This window comes from Bos indicus, chromosome 8, assembly GCF_029378745.1.
Source record: "Bos indicus isolate NIAB-ARS_2022 breed Sahiwal x Tharparkar chromosome 8, NIAB-ARS_B.indTharparkar_mat_pri_1.0, whole genome shotgun sequence".
Taxonomy (NCBI): Eukaryota; Metazoa; Chordata; class Mammalia; order Artiodactyla; family Bovidae; genus Bos; species Bos indicus.
The window spans coordinates 60,386,970-60,406,243 of record NC_091767.1 but is presented as its reverse complement, the minus strand read 5'-3'; the positions used below and the strand labels follow the sequence as shown (position 1 = coordinate 60,406,243).

General features: G+C 45.7%; 1 protein-coding gene across 3 annotated transcripts; it reads right to left on the bottom strand.

Annotated features, from left to right (window-relative positions):
* Positions 1 to 25: 25 nt before the first annotated feature.
* CLTA (clathrin light chain A) lies at positions 26 to 17,831 on the bottom strand. Of its 3 annotated transcripts, XM_070794753.1 has the most exons (7): positions 17,493 to 17,831; positions 12,562 to 12,599; positions 10,135 to 10,252; positions 5,670 to 5,781; positions 2,628 to 2,681; positions 1,431 to 1,466; positions 26 to 480 (listed from the first exon to the last, which is right to left on the bottom strand). In XM_070794753.1, exons 1-7 carry the CDS (start codon positions 17,692 to 17,694, stop codon positions 309 to 311), a joined length of 732 nt encoding a protein of 243 aa, XP_070650854.1. In that variant the 5' UTR covers positions 17,695 to 17,831; the 3' UTR covers positions 26 to 308. The 3 variants fall into 3 exon arrangements, with proteins under 3 accessions (XP_070650854.1, XP_019821758.2, XP_019821759.2); XM_019966199.2 differs by lacking the exon at positions 2,628 to 2,681; XM_019966200.2 differs by lacking the exons at positions 1,431 to 1,466; positions 2,628 to 2,681 and having other exon boundaries at positions 17,493 to 17,828.
* Positions 17,832 to 19,274: the final 1,443 nt, after the last annotated feature.

Sequence of the window (19,274 nt, the reverse complement as noted above, 5' to 3'; positions counted from 1 at the left end):
TTGAGATCAATAATGAAGCTTCATGTTTATTTCTTGGAACAGAAATTTATTCTCAGAATAATGCACAAAAGCATAGGTTGAGGCTGCCGTTGGGAGGCCTCCCTCCCTTCCTCTGCCGCCACCTCCCCTCCTCTTTGAATGCCAGGGAGAACACAGTTGAAGGAAACATGCAATCACAAACAATGATCAACTCTAAAGACAAAAGGTTTGGTCCAAAAGAACTCAACATAATTAATCCAATTACCGTGAAGAGCTTCACTGAGTAGGATTAAGATATTGCAGATGTAGTGTTTCCACAGGGCGGCTCTTCAGTGCACCAGGGGGGCCTGCTTGAGGGAGATGAGGACAGAACGCATGCGGGAGACATCTTTGGCCTGCTTGCTGGACTTGGGGTTAAAGTCACACAGCCGGGCCACCCGTTCCCACTCAGTGCCTGGGGACGACTCCTCAATGTCATTTACAAAGGCTTCTTCTGCTGCCCTGGAAGCAACAACAAAAGATGCTGATTTAACGCAGACTCCCCACGTGAGCTACCTAGTTATGGAAACAACTGCCTCTGAATGCCTAACCTAAAAGCATTCTGATTTTCCGAAGACTAACAGCCCTGGCCCAGGTCAAACTCAGGAGTAGACACATGGCCAGCTTTCCTAGGCACAGGGTGCCCGGACTGCTGTGTAAAATGTTGGAATACAGGTGTTTGGTTCAGGGCTCTCTCCCTCTCTGTTGATACAGAGAATTAAAGCAAGTCCTTAGCCAGCTACCCACTGCCTTCATTAGCAAGGGCAAAGCAGCAGGCTGGCCAAGAACTTGAACAGCAGTTTATGCTGGCCTGTACTGAATCTCAAGTAAATTTAGAGACTTCGAAAGAAGCCCCCAGGTCACTCTGCACAACAGCCTCTGGATTTATTCCAAAGGCTGGAGAGAAACAGGGCAGATCAAAAAGAATTCAAGACAAAGCGCCCATGCCAGCAGGCACTAGAGACTAAAGCCATTCTAGGAGGCTTGCTAGGACATTTTCCAGTTCAGCCAAAAGTTTTGCCATTTTCCCTCCAGCCAGGTGCTGTGGGCCTCTCGGGACACTCTGGCAGGGGTGGGCACCCAGCGGCTGAGAGCCGATCAGTGTGAGTTGCTTTTTGGTGGGATGCTCTTCCAACATTCGTTCACACCAAAGTCAGCCCACCCCAGCTGGGCACTAATTGGTGGGAGCTACAGCCTAAAAGGACAGTGGTTAAGAGGAGGGAAGACACACTATTTCATCTACTCCAACAGGCATCACGGGCAAAGCAAAAGCAATGGAGATGACTGGTCTGTGGCAACAGAGGGGTGGCACTCTCACAGGGATGGCCGTGGCAAACACCGCTGAAGCCCAGAGCCACTACAACACTCGACTTCATGGCACACACAGGGGCAGTGAGGAAGGTTTACTTAACTGTTCTAGGCTGTAGCAAGGATGGTTTATGTTTGTGCTTAAAGGTGAAGAGAAGAAAAACGAGAAAAACTTTAGGTCAGATACAGAAAATGAGAATGAGCTCAATGCAGATGGTCAGTAAGCTAGACATGCCCTTGCCACTCTGTACTCTGAGGGACGTGCAGCTGGCTTTGCTGGGCCACCTTGCTGCCCAGCAAACCCAGACTCGACCTTTCTAGTCTCCATCTCTACTCCAGAGAGACTGTGCAAAAAGCAAACCCAACACCACCTGTAAGTCCAGCATTTCACAAGTCTCATTGCAAACGCACCCAGGGGCCCAGGAAACTCAGCTCTACCTCCTAGCTGGTTGACGAGCTCAAGGTCAAGGCCCTAAGAGGGTCTACCAGACCTCAGCCTGTGGTCTGCCCTTCCCACAAGTTCTTCTCTTCCTCCATCCCACCCTCACCTCCCTTATGTCAAAAGGCTAGTAAGCTAGTCGTAAAAGGAGGAAACACACAGCTGAGCAATACTGCTTTGACAACAGGAATTCTTAAAAACAAACTCTCCCAGAGAAGATGCAGTTTTCTTCGGGGGTAAAAGCCACCATGGCCTGTATCAGACAGCTTTGGCTATCTTGACCTCAAAGTTGGGGGTCTCTCTATGTCAGTGTGGGGGACAGGACATCAGAAGCTGACAACTAAACAACTATTTCTGATATGAGGCCACAGAGAAACAACTGCAGACCCCCAGAGGAGACAGCCCCCTCTGCTCTGACTCTTCTGCCTGGAGGGAGAAGCAACCAACCCCATGTTCTTCAAAGGAATCAAGTGTGGAAAATGCTGCCCACACTGGTTCCTAACCCAGGACTTTCCCCTCCCCGCCCCTTCCCACCTGGGGCAGGGTGGCAGCAACAAGAGGTCAGAGTCTCCAACCCCCAATTCCAAAACCTTCCCAGATGAGATCACAAATGACCCACATTTTTAAAGTGTTAGCTTCCTTCCCTCCAAAACCCCAAAATGAAAAATGGCAACCAGAGTTGCAGAGAGCGGTGATTCTGTGATCATGGAACATACCCCCAGCCTACCAACTCTTAGGCAGCCCCCACAGTGCCAATCTGAAATAATTTAAAAAGCAAAGCAACTTGTGACATAAAAGGAGCATTAACTCTAAACAAAAAGTAGGAATTAAAACAAGAAAAGGAATTAGTTTTGCAACATACACATAACCAATCACGTCAGCGAAGGGTTGTTTGTAGAAAGCTTCATCTGCCACCCTAGACAGCAAGAGGTCCAAAAGGCAGGCAAGCAGGCAGGAAAAAAGAGAGAACATTGAGAAGCAGAAACATCTCAAATCCACAGTAGGGGCACAAGTACTCTGGGGAGCTGCTCCCAAGGCTCCATCCTAACCCAGCGAAGGTTCTAGCACTGACACTCTGCAGGTAAGGCTCCCTGCTGGCCTTCCCCACAGGCTTCTCCAGACAGTGCCGTCAACTTCACCCCCAGGCCTTACCCCAGCAACGACGAGCATCTCCTAAGTATCCACTGACGGGCTGAGCCTTTTGACAAGACATTGTGTCCGTTCTATCCTCAACACCAAGCAACCTAGGGCCACTGAATGTTACTTTAGAGATGATGTGATAGGATGAAGCAAACCCGTTAGGCAATAAGTGGCAACAGGGGCAGCAGAGCTCACAACCAAGGCTGCCTGATTTCTTCCTTGTAGTTACTGCTGCTCCCCAACTGGTCCACACTTGGGAAGCCATGCCCCTTCCTGCCAGCCTCAGTAAACATCCCTGGGTACCAATGCTGCCAGACACTAGGCATGCTAGGGCCCAAAGCCAGCTTAATCTTGGATTATCCAACTACTGCTTCCCCACATTGACTGGCTGGGACCAATTTTCTGTACTCTGGGACCACACAGTCATCTCAAAATGGCACCTTAAAGAAAAATGCAGCTGGAGGCAAGCAGTGAGAGACCTGCAGACAAGGGTCCTGGCTCCAGCACCAGTGAACTGTGGGTCCCTGAACACAACTGTCTGTCCACTCAGTTCCTGCCGGACTTGACTGCTGACGATGTACAGCCCAGAAACCAGCACCTCATCCTGAACTCTCACATTGGAATGGGTCAAAATGGGAACTCTGGGACAAGGAGGAAGGGGGGTGAGCTGGGTGGAGGAGTTCACAAAGCAGGGGAGAGGCTCAGTCCCTGGGCTGGCCGGCCCCCCTCGCCCAGCACAGGTGGACAGGGAACCTCCCGCAAGGAGTCTTACCCTGTCCTTTGCCTGGTGAGTTTGGGGCATAGGAGTGGGAGGGAGGTTTTTAAAGACAGTCATGACTGGTCATTAACCTAAGCTCACATATTTATTTGAAGAGAAATTCTAGTAATTTATTTTTAAACTCAGACCCTTGCTTTGCTCCCATTTTGGTTTATACATAGGAGGTGTTTTGTGGACATTTAAAGAAAGCCTGATTGTAACTCCCAAGTGAGTCAGGAGAAAAACAGAGTAGTTTGTGGGCACACAGAGTGGGAGGGAAAGGGAAGGCAGGCCAGCTTGTAAAGCCCCAATCCTTTCAGTTTACACAAAGGCTGAAACCTAATCAATTTCAACTTGTGTCTGCCTCTACTGGGAGAGAATAAAGGTTTAATGACTCCTGTTCAAGGCGTGTCTAAGACAAAAGTTTGTGTCAGGCTTTTACTCCTTTGCAGCTAGCTTGAGACGAAGGAGCTGTTGGTAACAGGACAGCACAGCACCAGAACAAAAGGAAAACCACACACGTCAGCTCAGGCGCCCTTCTACCTGTTTTGTTCTTTACCCACCAGACAGAGGGCCTGAAAGCAGCAATCCTTAGGCAAGGCAGAAAGGGACCCTGAACACGGAGGGTCAGCCGGGTTTTACCAAGTACTCAGAGCAGACCCAGCCTGAGACAACTCACTAGGGTAAACGGGGCCTCTCACGGTGTCTGTGCAAAGCACCCACCCTTCCTTCTTCAGAAATCTGAACTTGCACCTGGGGGAAGTAATCTTGAATGAGTACATTATAAAGGAACCGGGGCCCATCAGCTTCAAACTAACCACAATCTCTCAGCAGAAGCCCCGGTAGCTAATGCTGCTCTTAGCAACTCAACTCCAACCAGAGAGCAGCCCCACCATATCTGCAACAGAACTTCAGGGGAAACCGGACAGCACGCCTGCAGAGTCCATGCCCCACAGGAAGGTGGCCAGGACAGAGGCTCAAGCCTGGCGCCCGAGGGAGTGACAGAACTGAGAATGGCCAACGGGAGACAGGCGGTGAAGGCTGCTGCACACACAGGCCACCCATTCTGCCGTGGCTGCCCCACAATGGCAAAGAGGTCAGCTCCCTCTTGTCTGGAAGATTTCCAGCTAAGAACTACCAGAGACAAGGGCACAAAGGTTCTTTCCCACGCAAAGTACAAACAGCTGCAGGCCGAATCTGATCTATCTTTACACTGAAGTGAGTGGAATGACAGTGCAGTGACAGCCAGTTCCAGGTCTGGCAGGGGAAGCCAGCCCACTGCCTGCACCCAGGTAGACGGTGCTGCCCCCGTTTCTCTTTCTGAGCTGCTTCCAAGTGGACTCCGAGCTCAGAGCTTTTAAAGACCACAGTTTCTGGTCGGTGGTCATAGGAGAGTGACCATGTTTACTCCCTGCAACTACTCAACCTTCAATGAGCATGGAAATTCGGAAAAGAGCATTTTTAAAAAGTCACCTCAAGATTTTCTTAGACACAGATGATAAACACCCAGAGAACCTTTAATCCTGAAGTCACTGTGTGGGAACATCTTGGCCACCTGCTGACAGCACACATCCCCACTACTGGACCCTGTGGGGAGCAGCCCTCAGAGATCTAAGCTGGATTTAGGGGCAGGGACATGACGGAGTCTATAATCATCTCTGAAGTACTGAGATCCTGGAATAGTGATGAACGCGGCCTTTCATTTCAGGGTTAGGTTTTTAGACACGGACTTATCCATGAGATGATACTGCCTTCTGTGGAATCATACCATTACAGGCGGTGCAGACTAACCAAACTCTCAGCTGCAGAGCCAGATTCACTGCAACTAGGGTGGTGAAAAAACAGGCTGAGTTATTCTTGTAAAGACCCGAGAGACTTGCAACTTTCATGTTTCACATATATTTTTTAAAACCTGCAAAGACATTTCACACTAAAAGAGGCGGCAGCTGAAAACCTACAACGGCTGTGGAGACGGACCTGACCGTACAAGAAGCAGCGCAGACTGACCTGTTGTTGGCTTTTGTCTTCTGTAGCTGCTCATCCTGCCTCGCATACCACTCGTCCAGCTCCTTTATTGCTTTTTCTTTCCACTCCGCTTCCTGCTTCCGAGAATTGGCATCTTTAAGGGAAGGAAAAGAAAGACAATACAAATGAGGCAAAATGCAAACTGAAGTTCATTTATTTGGGGCTTATTAACCTCATGCTGTGTGTGGGTGCATGTTAGAAGGCGAACAGTAGGGAAGAAAGATAAAATTCTGTTTTCCTCATTTGTGTGTCCAGCTCTCTCTATCAGCAATTCTACTCAAGGTGTTTCAGCACAATTTATCCCAGTCCACCTACACCTTAGTGGATCACTAGTCTGGGGGTTTGAGTAGAGACAAGTGGAAATACTGACTTAATTTTTAAAAAGGCTTTTGAGACACCAACTGGGTAAGAAGCAACTACAGATGATTCTTTAATAATGCTGCCAGGTCAGGGTGGACTATTCATATTAGGTCATCTTCTAATAAAATCTCCTCACAAACTATATTCCACACCCCAAGTTGGATAATTAATGGTTTTGTGAACAGAAGGCAGCACTCTCTTCACCAGATGCACATTTACAGAGCAGTGTGATATCAGAAAACCTATTAGAGGTAGAGATGATTCCAGAACCAGGCAAGAGCAGAATACAGATGGAATTGAGGGGACCACAAAATATCTACTCCTGCTTAGACAGCAGAGTGAGTTTGTGGCCGAGCTAGGAAAGAAGAGAAAAATTCCAATGGGGAGAACTGTAGGGTGAGGTGAGGGATCGTTATTAATGGCTTTCCACAAGGTTCTAGACGAGAGCGCAAAAGCACAACCAGGCCTGCTACACTGGATTCTCAGCCATCAAGTTTCTCAGAACTAAATATGAGCTCCCCTAAGATACTGAGCTAAAGACACGTCAGTAAACGGTAGAGAGAAAGAAATACAGATCGTACTACTGCCACAGCTGAGCCCTGAAGTCACCCTGCGACTCCACTTTAAGCACATTCTCAAGAATGTCCTCGCTGGCAGGTTACTTCACACACATCTCATTTAATTTTACAACAATCCCAAGAAAGCAAACTAGTTCCATCTTCAGCAGTGAGAAAAACTACAGCTCAGCAAGTCTGAGTAACTTTCCCAAAAGTTCTAAGTGGCCAAACCAAGATTCACACGAAGATTTGACTCTAAAGCTCACACGTTCTTACTTCACTGTGCTGTCTCCACAGGGAGGGACGGAAAGGGAGGCAGAGCCAACAGTAATCACAACGGGCACCAGTGATCCCGGGCTAGAGTCTGGACAATGCAGAGCCAGAGCCCAAAATATAACGGGTGTCCTTGAGGAGGAGAATAGAAAGCAAACAACTTCTTGAAGGAAGAAATGACGCTTTCAGGGGCAATTTTAGGGCCTTTGCAAGAAAGGTCTCACTGTCTGTAACTACTAGAAATAGCCTGGTAGCAGCTAAAAGATCCCCCAAAGTTTCCTCTTATAAAGAACTTTTACCCGGTTTCCTAACTTATCAGAAGGTGACCAACCTAACGCTCAAGAGAATTATTTCACTCAAAATTTTCCACTGATAAGTATACCAGTAAACTTCTGATGTATGTTTGTCCATGGCATTAAGTGTATGTGGAGTGGAGGGCACTGTGATGCAGGGAAAGATGCTGTGGGCCAATGGTACCCTGTGGACATGAAAAAAATTTAAAACATAAGGTCTCCTTTTCAGGAGTTGTGAAATTACTTCCAAAAAATTAGTTTTGGATTGGGGAGTATTTTCCTTTTGTGTCATCTAATGATTTTTTAAATAAAGGTTATATATTAGAATCAAAATATGGAAATTTATCTCTGAAAAAGTAGTCAAAAACTGTGTCCATTTGCACAGATTATAGTTAATGCATAAAATAGTGTCTGTAAACCATCTTCTTGCTTTTATAGATTTAAGAAGTGACACTGGCAATAAGAATTTAGAATTCTTAAATGCTTAGCTTGATGCAGCAAAGATCTAAGCTGTAATATCCTTTTTTATCTGGGAGGGAGAAGGTAGAGCAGGGTTCACGGACAGCTGTCTTCTCTGGTCATGCTCATTACTGTTCACAGCAAATTATTGGAAAACACTTCCCATAGCTAAGCTGAAAACCAGGGATACTGCTTCTCTATTTTTAGCATCTCACACTTTCTCATAGTTCTTGCAAGGAAAAAGGTGAAACTGCAGGAACACCTAATTCATGGACCAACTTAATTCGATTCCATTGGAACATGAGGCCAAATATTTGACTTCCCTCAGGAAGGCATCTTCAGAAAACGACACTTTGTGGAATATTCCCAAAGAGCCCAAATTGTTAACTGAAAAAGAAAATGAAATTTTTCCACACACCAAAGTGTACACTTCTCCATGTAGAAGTCAACTTTGCTAAACTTTGGGGAAAGAGAAAAGATATACCTGAGTTCTGCAACACGAAGAAGATTCCAGTAGCAATAATAGTTGCTACGTAAGTCTTGCCTCAAAGTCTACTCAGAAGAGATACTTGAAGAATAGGAAGGAGCAAGGCTGCTAGCACCACGAAGACCAACCTTCACCTTTTAAAAACTACACTATCCAGTACAGTGACCACTAGCTTCATGTGGCTATTTAAATTTATTAAAATTAAATAAAATTTAAAATTCAGTTTCTCAGTCATACTAGCCACAAGCAGCTAGTGGTTACAGACAGATCAGCACTGACACGGAACGTTTACATCATCAAAGAAACTGCTCTTGAATAATGCCTAGAGATTAAGTGTGCCCGCTGTTTGGAAAGCCACATAAATTACACTGGAGAGACACTAATTGGCTGTATTATCTGGGTCAAGTCCTTTCCTATTTCTAGGTGTCAGTTACACCGTCTGAGTCATGTTTTTACTAGTTCAGTCATTCTCAAGAAGGAATAATAATGCTGTCACTGTGGTTACAGATGCATATTGCTATTTCTAGATGTACAATAAAATATTTATGCGTAAAGTATCTGGTGTCTATATCTGAATGGATCAGAGAAAAAATTATGTGTATATTCACAATACACATATAAATGTGTGGGCATGTGAGTGGGCTTCCCTTGTGGCTCAGCTGGTAAAGAATCTGCCTGCAATGCAGGAGACCTGGGTTTGATCCCTGGGTTGGGCAGATCCCCTGGAGAAGGGAAAGGCTACCCACTCCAGTATTCTGGCCTGGAGAATTCCATGGACTGTATAGTCCACAGGGTCGCCAAGAGTCGGACACGACTGAGCAACTGTCACTTCACTCTCACATTAGTGTATAAAACCTATACAGGATTTCCCTGGTGGTCCAGTGGTTAAGAATACACCTTTCGATGCAGGAGACATGAGTTCCATCCCTGGTTGGGGAACGAAGATTCCACGTGCTGGGGGGTAACTAAGCCTGCGTGCCACAACTAAAACCTGCCACAGACAAATATTTAAATACTAAAAATAAAAACATATACACACACCTCATTTATACAAAGACAGCCAAATATGGCAAAATGTTCACTACTGAACCTGAAGGAAGGGGCACGTTTTACTCTCCCTCTTTCTGTGTTTGAAATTTTAATAAGAAGTTGAGAACAGTACTGTATGGTTAACATCCCCTGCCCCATTACACCTTTTCAACACGCATGGACAGATACCAAGTCTCTCCTAATCTTGACCAACAGCTGACACTCCATGGCGAAGGCTCTTCACCAAAGGCCGGGCTGACTGGCACTGACCTCAGGCTCGGCCTGCCCCCAAAATGCTGTGAGCTAAGTGCAACGCTGCTGAGAGATGGGTATGGATTCTGAAGCAGGGCAGACTTAAGGTGAAATTCTGACTCTACCACTTTTAGCCGTGTGATTCAAAAACTTACTCTTCCTATGATCCTCCTTTTCCTCACCCATAAAAATGTAAGAACTCACAGGATGTTAGGGTAAGAAGACCCAATTGTATGTACTTCCTAACATTCCTCACATTTTCCTCTTAAGCATTACCTTAAATTCAGCCTTCAAATTGTCAATGGACTGTGCAGTCCCTCGCATGGATATAACATCTTCAGGTTTATGAAGCACTTTCATATATACCATCTCAGACTACCCTTGGGGTTGGAAACACTGATCTTACTTCACAGATGAAGAAACAGGCTCTAAGGTTTGAGCAACCAAGTGCCTGCAACTAGTAGAGTTACGGTTTGGCCTGGAACCCAGCCTTTCACTCGAAGACTCCACAGCACCACTCTGCCCTTCCCGAGAAGAGAGGATGCACTTGTGACTCTGGGCTTGTGATGAAGCATCTCCACGCAGGTGGTGGTGTGATTTTCTCATTGTTAAAGATACCCTCCCCAAAACTGGACATGGACATTATGGCTAATTCAAGTTAAAAATGGATAACAGTAGAGTCAAGGTCAACTATTCCACTGAAAACAAACACCCAAAGACAGAAAGGGATTCCTTACCAAGGGCTTCCAAGCGTTCCGTTTGCTCTTCTCTCCATTTACGGATACTTTCAGGCTCTGACTGCAATCGATCCACTTGTGAAATAGCTGCATAACTGTCTGTCGGCCCATTACTCTCCTTAACAGAAAACACAGGTGTGCTCTATCAGTACCAAAGCCTCCTCCCAGACATGCTCTTCACCCAAGTTAGAACCCCTGGTTGCGCGCCACACTGATGGCTGCTCTAAATGTAAAGGAGCAACAACAGCGGCCTTACATGCTGGTAGGAAGCTTTCAACGTGATGCGCTCAAGCCTTACAACCCACAAGGGAGGCAGAGTAGTTGTTATCCGGCTACTAAATGAGACATGAGTGGGAGAAAGCAAAGTTGGGGAAGTGGGTAATGGACTTACTAGGAAAACAGTATTATGAATTTTGCTTTCCTTACTTGACAAAGAGACTGTAATATCTTCAAAGTAACAAAGATGAATACACAGTACAGTAAGGACCAGAACCTGACACTTCCAAATGCTTATTATACAATACAGGGAAAAGTTCACTTAATACCACCTCGGCAAAATACAGTGGATTCTAAGGAAAAGAGAGTCCAAAAGAAAACGCATAGTTAGTACAGTCATACCAAGAAAAAGAAAAAAAGGCAGGCAAATGTGAATCACAGTGTATGTGGCAGGGGGGTAGGAGGGAGCGGGTGGGTAGGGGGCTGACTCTTCTTTATAGTGGTTAAGATTGGGGAGCTAGTAAACAAGTTGATGAAGATTCAAATGGAATCTAATCTTTAGAGAATTATTGCACCTACTGAACTAGGAACATGACCAGCTTAACCTCAGCAGACTATAAACAAAGATGGAAACAAACTATTTACAGTAGTATTTACTTATTATTAGCACCGTCCATGTTTCAGCCACATAAAACCTTTATCTCCCAAACACCGTGCAAGGCAAATTTTTATTCCCATGGCACAGCTGGAGGATTAAACTGAGACCCAAGGAAATGACATGTCCAAATACATAGCTAGTAAGAGACAGAGTCAGGACTGAACCCCATTCCATCTCCCTCCAAAGGCCAAGCTCTAAACCAGGGTTTGGAAACTACAGCCAGCTCAGCCACCTGTTTCTAGAATTAAATTTTATTGAAATAGAGCCATGCCCATTTATTTACATACTGTCCATGGATTTTTTCATGTTATAACAACATAGTAGTCTGACAGAGAACTTACACTCTATCAAAGCTTAAAATGTTTACTATTAATATCGGTCCTTTACAGAAAAAGTCAGTCCACCCTTGGGGTAAACCAATTAAGACTAATCTCATCCTTCTTGACAGTTAACTGGTTAAGGCTGCGCAGAAACCCAGGCAGAGGCAAAGCACCAAGCTGTTTCCCTGGACTACAGTGGAAAGGGAAACATCTAGTCAAAAGGGATCAGAGGACTTTTGTTGAGTGGTTGGGAGAAACCTTCATGCTGTTCTAGATGGTGTGACATGCACATGTTGCGACCTGGAAGTGCTTGTAGTCATTCTGCCACAGTGAAAGAGTATAAAACTGCACAGTCAGCCAGCGGAACCAGAATCCTAGAGGAACTGAGTCAGAATCCTGGTCCGAGGACCCCTGGCCTATCAGAGTTCTTTCAATTATAAGAAATAGTAAATTCTCTGTATTTAAGCCCATGTCAAGTTGGGCTGGTGAGCTTCCCTGGTGGCTCAGTGGTAAAGAACCTGCCTGCCAATGCAGGAGACACAGGTTCAGTCCCTGGGTCGGTAAGATCCCCTGGAGAAGGAAATGGCAACCTGCTTCAGTATTCTTGCCCAGAGAATCCCATGGACAGAGGAGCCTGGCAGGGTACAGTCCATGGTTTTGCAAGAGTTGGACATAGTAACTAAACAAGTTGGGCTGGTAACCAAAAGCTCAACAACACAGAGGGAAAATAATGGTAGTCATCACAAACACCAGCCACCCCCAGCATCACTATAATCTAAAAGCTAAATGGTTCGAATGCTGGTCCTACCACAGACTACCTTTGTACTTTCAAACTCCTGATTTCACCTCTGTATGCCTTATGTGTAAATGGGAATAACAACAGCATAGACCCCTCAGGTTGCTGTGAGAATTAAAAGAAAATTCAGTACAGTGTTTGACACCGCACGGCACACTGGCAGCCACTGTCGCCACTGCCACCATCATGACGAAGGGTCATTTCTTGAGAATAAAGTTGCTAACGCTGGAGCCAGGCCAATCACGTTTTAAAAGAATGCTCTATCAATGTCTCTCTTCAAATCCTTCCACTTTGGCAGGTAACATATCAGTTACTGATACACCCAGGAAAGTCAAAGGAGTGGCATCCTTTCTAGGTCAGTCAATTCAAACCACAGAGAAGGAAGACTCTCAACACTATCATTCAACATCATCAGAGCTGTTGTACAAAGTCTGTACCTGGTAGTAGTCTCCATTCGTCACTCCATCAACAGCATCTGCAAGACATAAGATTTCAATCTGTCAGTGAGTGCTGGGCAAATGCTGGGCCAAAGGGTTATAAGGTATGACATAATATCATGTGTTATAAGTACTCTAAGTTACTAAACACTATCCCCGTGCGAGATATCAGAGAGAACAATGCACAACTTTCTAGTCAATGAAACCAAGATGTGCATACACAAATGACTTCACTAAAATGTGGACAAATCTGTCTAAAAGCTTTTCATGAATATCTTCTGGCTTACAGAGATAATACTTAGAAGCCTGGCAGAAGAGCCTCACAGAGCAAGTTTCTCTATGAAGGTTCTAGAGAAGGCAAAGGTATGAAAGGGTGGCCTAGAATCCTTTACAGCAAGCAGAGATACGCAGCTTCATGTTTCAACCAAGTTGCTTTCTTGGAGGTCAGGACTCTCCATCCTTTGGCTGGAGCAGGTTTGGCACCTGAGGGAGGGTCTATAGTTGAGACTTCTTGCTAATTCCTCTAGTTCCCTTGCAATTAGTCCAGAACAGTAAGATTTGGGCATATCAAAATAAAATCAGTGTTTTCAAGGATGCAAGTTACAAAAACTTAAAGTATATACAATCTGATCTTATTAGCACAATTAATTACTCATGAGCTAAATGAGAAAGTCGATCTCAGAAATATGAAAAATGTCTAAGACCTCGACATTTTCAATCCATACAGTATAAAATGAAGGTCCACAGGCTGAACATATTTTCTTTAAAATACAAAGTACTTAATCAGGAAATTCCACAAAATCAGGATTTCTTGTGTGTGTGTGTGTGTGTGTTTGCACGCGCATATGTGTGTATGTGTGGAGCGAGGGAGGGTGTACAGACAAGATCTGGTGATACTGGGCCTACGTTCCTTAAATGAAGGCAGCCTTTATGTGCAGCATGCTCTGGACAGCCTGCCAGTCCCCACTGGCCCCATTTTATGTTTTTAACCCATTCTGTGTGTCACTAATTCAAGTTACCTGTACAGGGCCGCACAGCAGCCCTTCAGAGTGGCCGCTCTGCCTTCCCTTGAAAGCTTCAATACAGGCACCATAAAATGCAGTGGCCACCTACATATTCTACGTGTTCTTTATCTGTTGGCTGACTTATCTTTACTGCCTACCATGCAGGACTTCTAGTATTTTGTCCAACTGTTTTCAAACTACCATGACTGTGTTACTGTGTAAGAGAGAAGAGATGAACCTAAAAGATACAAGAACCCAAGGAGGAAAAGGAATGCGGAGGAGCTGGTGTGAGCCACCATCACAAGGCCCTCAGAAGCATCAGAGCTTTTCCGAGCAGCCAGAGGCAAGGTGCCCTCAGCCACATTCTTTCCTTTGAACAGGTTACAAACCACTCCTCCAGTCTTCTTGGTTTCTAACTACGATAATTAAATCCAACTTAACTGCCTATTTTCCAAATCAACTTCATTGTCTTGCTTCTCCCAATTACCCTCCACTTGGCTTTGGGAGCACTGAAAACTTTCATTTCCTCACTTTTAAAAAAAAAGAAGGAAAATGGAGACAAAAGAAAAGGCCACATAATTTCATTACTCGGCCTATTGGTTTCTATTTTTTTTAGTTTATCTAATGCATATACATAAAATTTCTTTGAGCAAAATTAGACTCCTATAACAGGTGCTTTTAGTAATCCATTTATCTATATCATTAAATTCTCAACTTTTTAAGAATGAAACACCCACTACTTATTGCTTCCAATGTGCCAGGCACAATGTTAATTAAACACTTTCTATACATTAAGTTTTAATCCTCACAACAAATATCTATGTATCAGCAATTCACAAATGACCTTAAAATATGTGTATAGTTGATTCCTTGAGAGGTAAGTAAAGTGTTCTTTGAAGGAGCAGGTAATTGGTGACTGTTTTCCCTCTTAAATTTACTTTTGAATTTGAGCATGTTTTAAAATTTTTACTAAGGTGACAGCAGGAAAACAACTTTAAGGTCCCCTTGTGGTGCCAAACTTCTATCCTGAGGTAACTACCTGATATTTGAATTTCTTCTTTACTAAACTGCCTGCATTTTGCCCGTTTTTCTGCTATCTTTTGATCTCTAAGTATTCTTTCTGTATTAACTATTTGCTCTCTCACATTACAAATATTTTCCCCATTATCTTTTTGTATGATTTATAATAGTTAATACCTAGAACTACTTAACTTGTATGAGACATTATCAGGCTTTTTTTCCTTTATGAGTTCTCTATCTGTTCTTATGATGAAGGCCTTTGCTACTCTTAGGAAAACAAAAAGGTATTTACTTTTCTTCTGGTACTTTAAAAAAAAGCCTCTTCCATCCACTTGGAGTTTATTTTTGTATAAAATTAATAAAGTGAAGTAACTGTAAATCTTTGAGCCTCAATGGTTAGTCCAGCCAGGCCTACTTTCTGGTTAGTATATTATAGTTAACAATTATCCAGTTAATATATTCCAACCCAGGGCCACGCAGTAGGAGAGACTTTGATCACTACTCCAGACACAACAATTCTCATCCCATAGCTCCAAGTCGCATGTTGCTTGTCCTGTAGGTCTGAAGACTCACCCAGCGTTGGCAAGTCCTTTGAGCTTTCATTAGTTACTCTTCTACTGTACTTACTGACATTCAACTGGCTCAAATGAAAGGCCTGTCTGTTGCTATAGAAACATGCAGAAGAAAGGCCACCCCAGGGCCTTGATTCATTAGGACAGCTAAGCTAGGCAACTTAATGCTCCAGAAGGAAACTTTCTAGGCACCTCAGACAGAAACAAGGGCCAGAATAAATTTCCAGAGATGAAAGACTATCCCAAGCCCACTTCAACTTCATTTTCCCCAACCACTGCAAGTCAGGAAGACCTGGGTCTGAATTCCTATGGAGTCATGTATTAGCTTGCCACTTTCTGAACACTGCTTAATTTCCACAATGATCAGTTCTCCCCTGAAACAGAATGACACCACCACCAGAGTTACTGCATGGATCTCAAAGTACAGGGCACCTGGGCACAGCAAATGTGAGTATCACTAAGTATCATGCCTGCAATTTCCCCGAACTTTCCTCCACCACTGCTACCAAGAAAATCACTCTCCTTAAATTCACATGCCTCTCTTACTGTGAGTACCTCACTGCCTTACTCTCTCAGCAGCTCCTTGATCGCTTCTCTTCTCCTCCTCCATCCTTAGCGCTCAGGATTGAAGGCTTTTCCTCAGCTCTGCTGCTGCTGCTGCTGCTGCTAAGTCACTTCAGTTGTGTCCGACTCCATGCGACCCCACAGACTGCAGCCCACCAGGCCCTGCCGTCCCTGGGATTCTCCAGGCAAGAACACTGGAGTGGGCTGCATTTCCTTCTCCAGTGCATGAAAGTGAAAAGTGAAAGTTAAGTCGCTCAGTCGTGTCCTACTCTTAGCAATCCCATGGACTGCAGCCTACCAGGCTCCTCCGTCCATGGGATTTTCCAGGCAAGAGTACTGGAGTGGGGGTGCTATTGCCTTCTCCCTTCCTCAGCTCTAGACTCTGCCTTCTCCTGACCATTTGCTCTTCCTCAGTATCCAGGAGCCACTTCACTCAGCTGGTTACCTCCCACCTCTAAACTTATGTTTTTCTCATCTCCTAACGACTGAGGGCATCCAAGGCTCAGGCTTAGCCCCTCCTTCATGGACGTTTTCCCCAAGTCTGGGGGAGTTCAGATATGTTCCTCTTTCCTCAGTCTCTGTTACTGCCTCCTGTCTGTATAGCTCTGTACAGTAACACATCAGATACAGAGTTCCCTCTTAAAATCTGTTTCTTCAGTGCACCCCAAAGCCTATCAGCTTTGTAACACCCTTCTCACCTCACTCCCAAAGAATAATGTGTATACACATAATAACAACGTGTACAGTAATTACTGTACAGCAGGAACTGTGTATAGTAATAACATACCAGGTTCTGTGTGTAAGCACTTTACAGATGCTCTCCAATATAATCCAACCCTGTGTGGTGTTTATCTGCACCTTTAACAAAGAAGAACATTGAGGCAGGGCAGTAGGAGGTTATGTGAGTTGTATGAGACCACAGAGCTAAACCCGCCCTCAAGCAGTCCAGGCCAGCACAGGATCTTCACCACTAGAGACAGAGGGAGAAAGAGGAGAGAGAGGAGCAAAGCGAGAGAAAAAGAAAACATGTCCAGCTAGTGCTCTAATCCCTAAGGGAAGTGCTGACCACTGCACGTTGTTTTTTTTTTTTTTTCTGACCACTACACTGTTACCAATCTCAACTACACTGTCAAGAGATCTGGCTTTAAGTCTCTAAATGCTTAGTTCACTAAGAAAGCCCTTCCTAGGAACTAAGTCAGCAATCATCCCTTCCTTCCCTTTGCTAAAAGCTTGATGACCAAGGGATCCGTGTGTCCAATTATACTCTTTCCATTTTACCTCTCCAAACTGCCGTCGCCAAGATCTGCCATTCTATCCAGGACCTCTGCAGCTGGATGTGCAATTTTTGCACATTTCTGTGTACATACTGTGTGCCTGCCCTCCTTCCTACTAACTGGTCTGTGTAGGCTCAGATTTGCCTTAAGTCTGGCCCAACTGCGCCAATGCGGTTGCGCCTCTGAGGCCAGGCTCAGGGCACAGCAATTGCTCAAGGAAAAGTTCCTGAACTGAATGGGCTTCCTCTGGCTCCTAAGCTTGTCATCCCGTTTTCTTGGCTTCTTTAGCCCGTCCGTGCCCAAGAGCGCTCAAACACACTCTTTGGACGGACTAAGCCTGCCGAGCCTGGGTTTCCGGATGACTGGGCCCGGGGCTCGTTTCCTCTTCGCACTCAACCTCCCGGACGGAGAGGCACAAGAGTTACATAGAGCTCTCAGACCCACTGTGGGCCGAGTTTCCGGAGCAGCGCTTCCGCCCCGAAAGCACCCACACTTACCTGGAATCCCCGGCGGCTCGCCGTGAGGCTGGGATCCGGGGGCGCCGCCGTCCAGGATGGCGAAGGCCTCGTCGTTCTCTATGCCCGCAATCTCGCTCTCCTGCTGCGCCAAGAAGGCCGCGGCAGGATCCTCTTCGCCGGCCACTCCGTTCCCCAGGGCGGAACCGCCAGCGGGGACGCCGAACGGATCTAACTCAGCCATGGCGGGAAGTTCGACGGCACCGACTTTCAGAGAAACACCAACCGACCAGCAAACACCAACTCCAGCAGCGGCCGCTGTGCTTGCGCCTGCTATCAGAGGCAAGTTGGAGGAGGGAGAAGGCGGAAGCGGAAACCCGGCCCCAATATCCGGTCGGTCCAGGCAGTGTTGGAGAGCCGAAAAGGTAATACCCAATCAGAGGGCAGAAGTAGCTCCAGAGTTAGCAAATCAGCAAGAGGAGAGGCGGACCCCCGAGTAAAACTCGTGACTCGGGAAGCACCTGCGTGGAGGGCGCTGCGCCGAGCCAGCACTGGGCAGGCGGAAGTAGTAAGTGATTTAAGGTAGCCTTGCTTGATCCGGCTTTGGGGCTGTACTGACCCGGGACCGCCATCTCGGACGGGACTCGCTTGTTGAACTGGGAAGTGAGGTAAAGTTAGGGCGGCGATGATTGGCCGACTGCAGAAGAGTCAAGCCACGTAGGCTTTCTGAATCTCAGTTTCCTCATTTGAAAAATAGGAACAAGAATCCGGCACTACCTCCCTCATAGGATTACTGGAAAAACTGAATCCTTTTATGGCTATGTACTGGCTTTCTTAAAAAAAAAAAAAAAAGTGTTTGTTAACCCGTTCACTCCTTCTGGGTGGTTTTCTCCCTTAGTGCCGCCTGACTTAAATGTAATCAATTCAAATCCACTCTGACTTTTCTCCCCCATGGTATTATTATAGGGCTTCCCTGGTGGCTCAGATGGTAAAGAATCTGCGTGCAGTGCAGGAGACCCACGTTCAATGTCCGGGTCAGGAAGATCCCCTGGTAAAGGAAATGGCAACCCACTGCAGGATTCTTGCCTAGAAAATTCTGTGGACAGAGGAGCCTGGCGGCCTGCAGTCTATGGGTTATAAAGAGTCGGACACGACTGAGCAAGTAACAGAACAGTATTATTATAAAAACACGAATATATCCCCTTTTACAAACTCCTTTTGCAGCCGTTAGTCTTTTCAGAACTAGACTGAAGTTTCTAAAACTGAAAAATTCCTTAAGGATCTTCTGGTTCCTAGGAAAACTGAGTTCCCCCTCCGCCGCCCCACCCCGTGTAGGAAGGAGTCAGTCCCAGAGGAAACCTAGGTCTCCTAGGCAATTCCAAATGGTGCTAGCCACAACATCTTGAATATATACACACCTTTCCCAACTAAGGACTGCAGGAATTTTGTTTAAAAACAGAGTTCTGTCAGTATGTTAACATGGATAGTTAATTTTGCCTATACTGTAGAGAGGAGGGAGAAGGCAATGGCACCTCACTCCAGTGTTCTTGCCTGGAGAATCCCAGGGACGGCGGAGCCTAGTGGGCTGCAGTCTATGGGGTCGCACAGAGTCAGACACGACTGAAGTGACTTAGCAGCATAGAGAGGATAACGTAGTGATTTCCAGTTACTCATATTCATGTGGAGGCGGGGTCTTAGGCACTGGTGAAAAGAAGGACCTTTCTGTTTCACCACCATCACGCCAAAAAATAAAATGTTAAAAACAGAAACAAACCAAGAAACCCGCCAGAGGTCTAAGTTGCCTCTAGTCAGCAAGGGACAACA

Excerpts from the sequence above, each read along its gene's own strand:
- CLTA (XM_070794753.1), bottom strand. The coding sequence starts at position 17,694 with ATGGCTGAGTTAGATCCGTTCGGCGTCCCCGCTGGCGGTTCCGCCCTG. Across the intron at positions 5,782-10,134 it reads GGAACGCTTGGAAGCCCTTG|ATGCCAATTCTCGGAAGCAG; the intron begins GTAAGGAATCCC and ends CTTCCCTTAAAG. Across the intron at positions 1,467-2,627 it reads GCTGACGTGATTGGTTATGT|CACAAACATAAACCATCCTT; the intron begins GTATGTTGCAAA and ends TTCACCTTTAAG.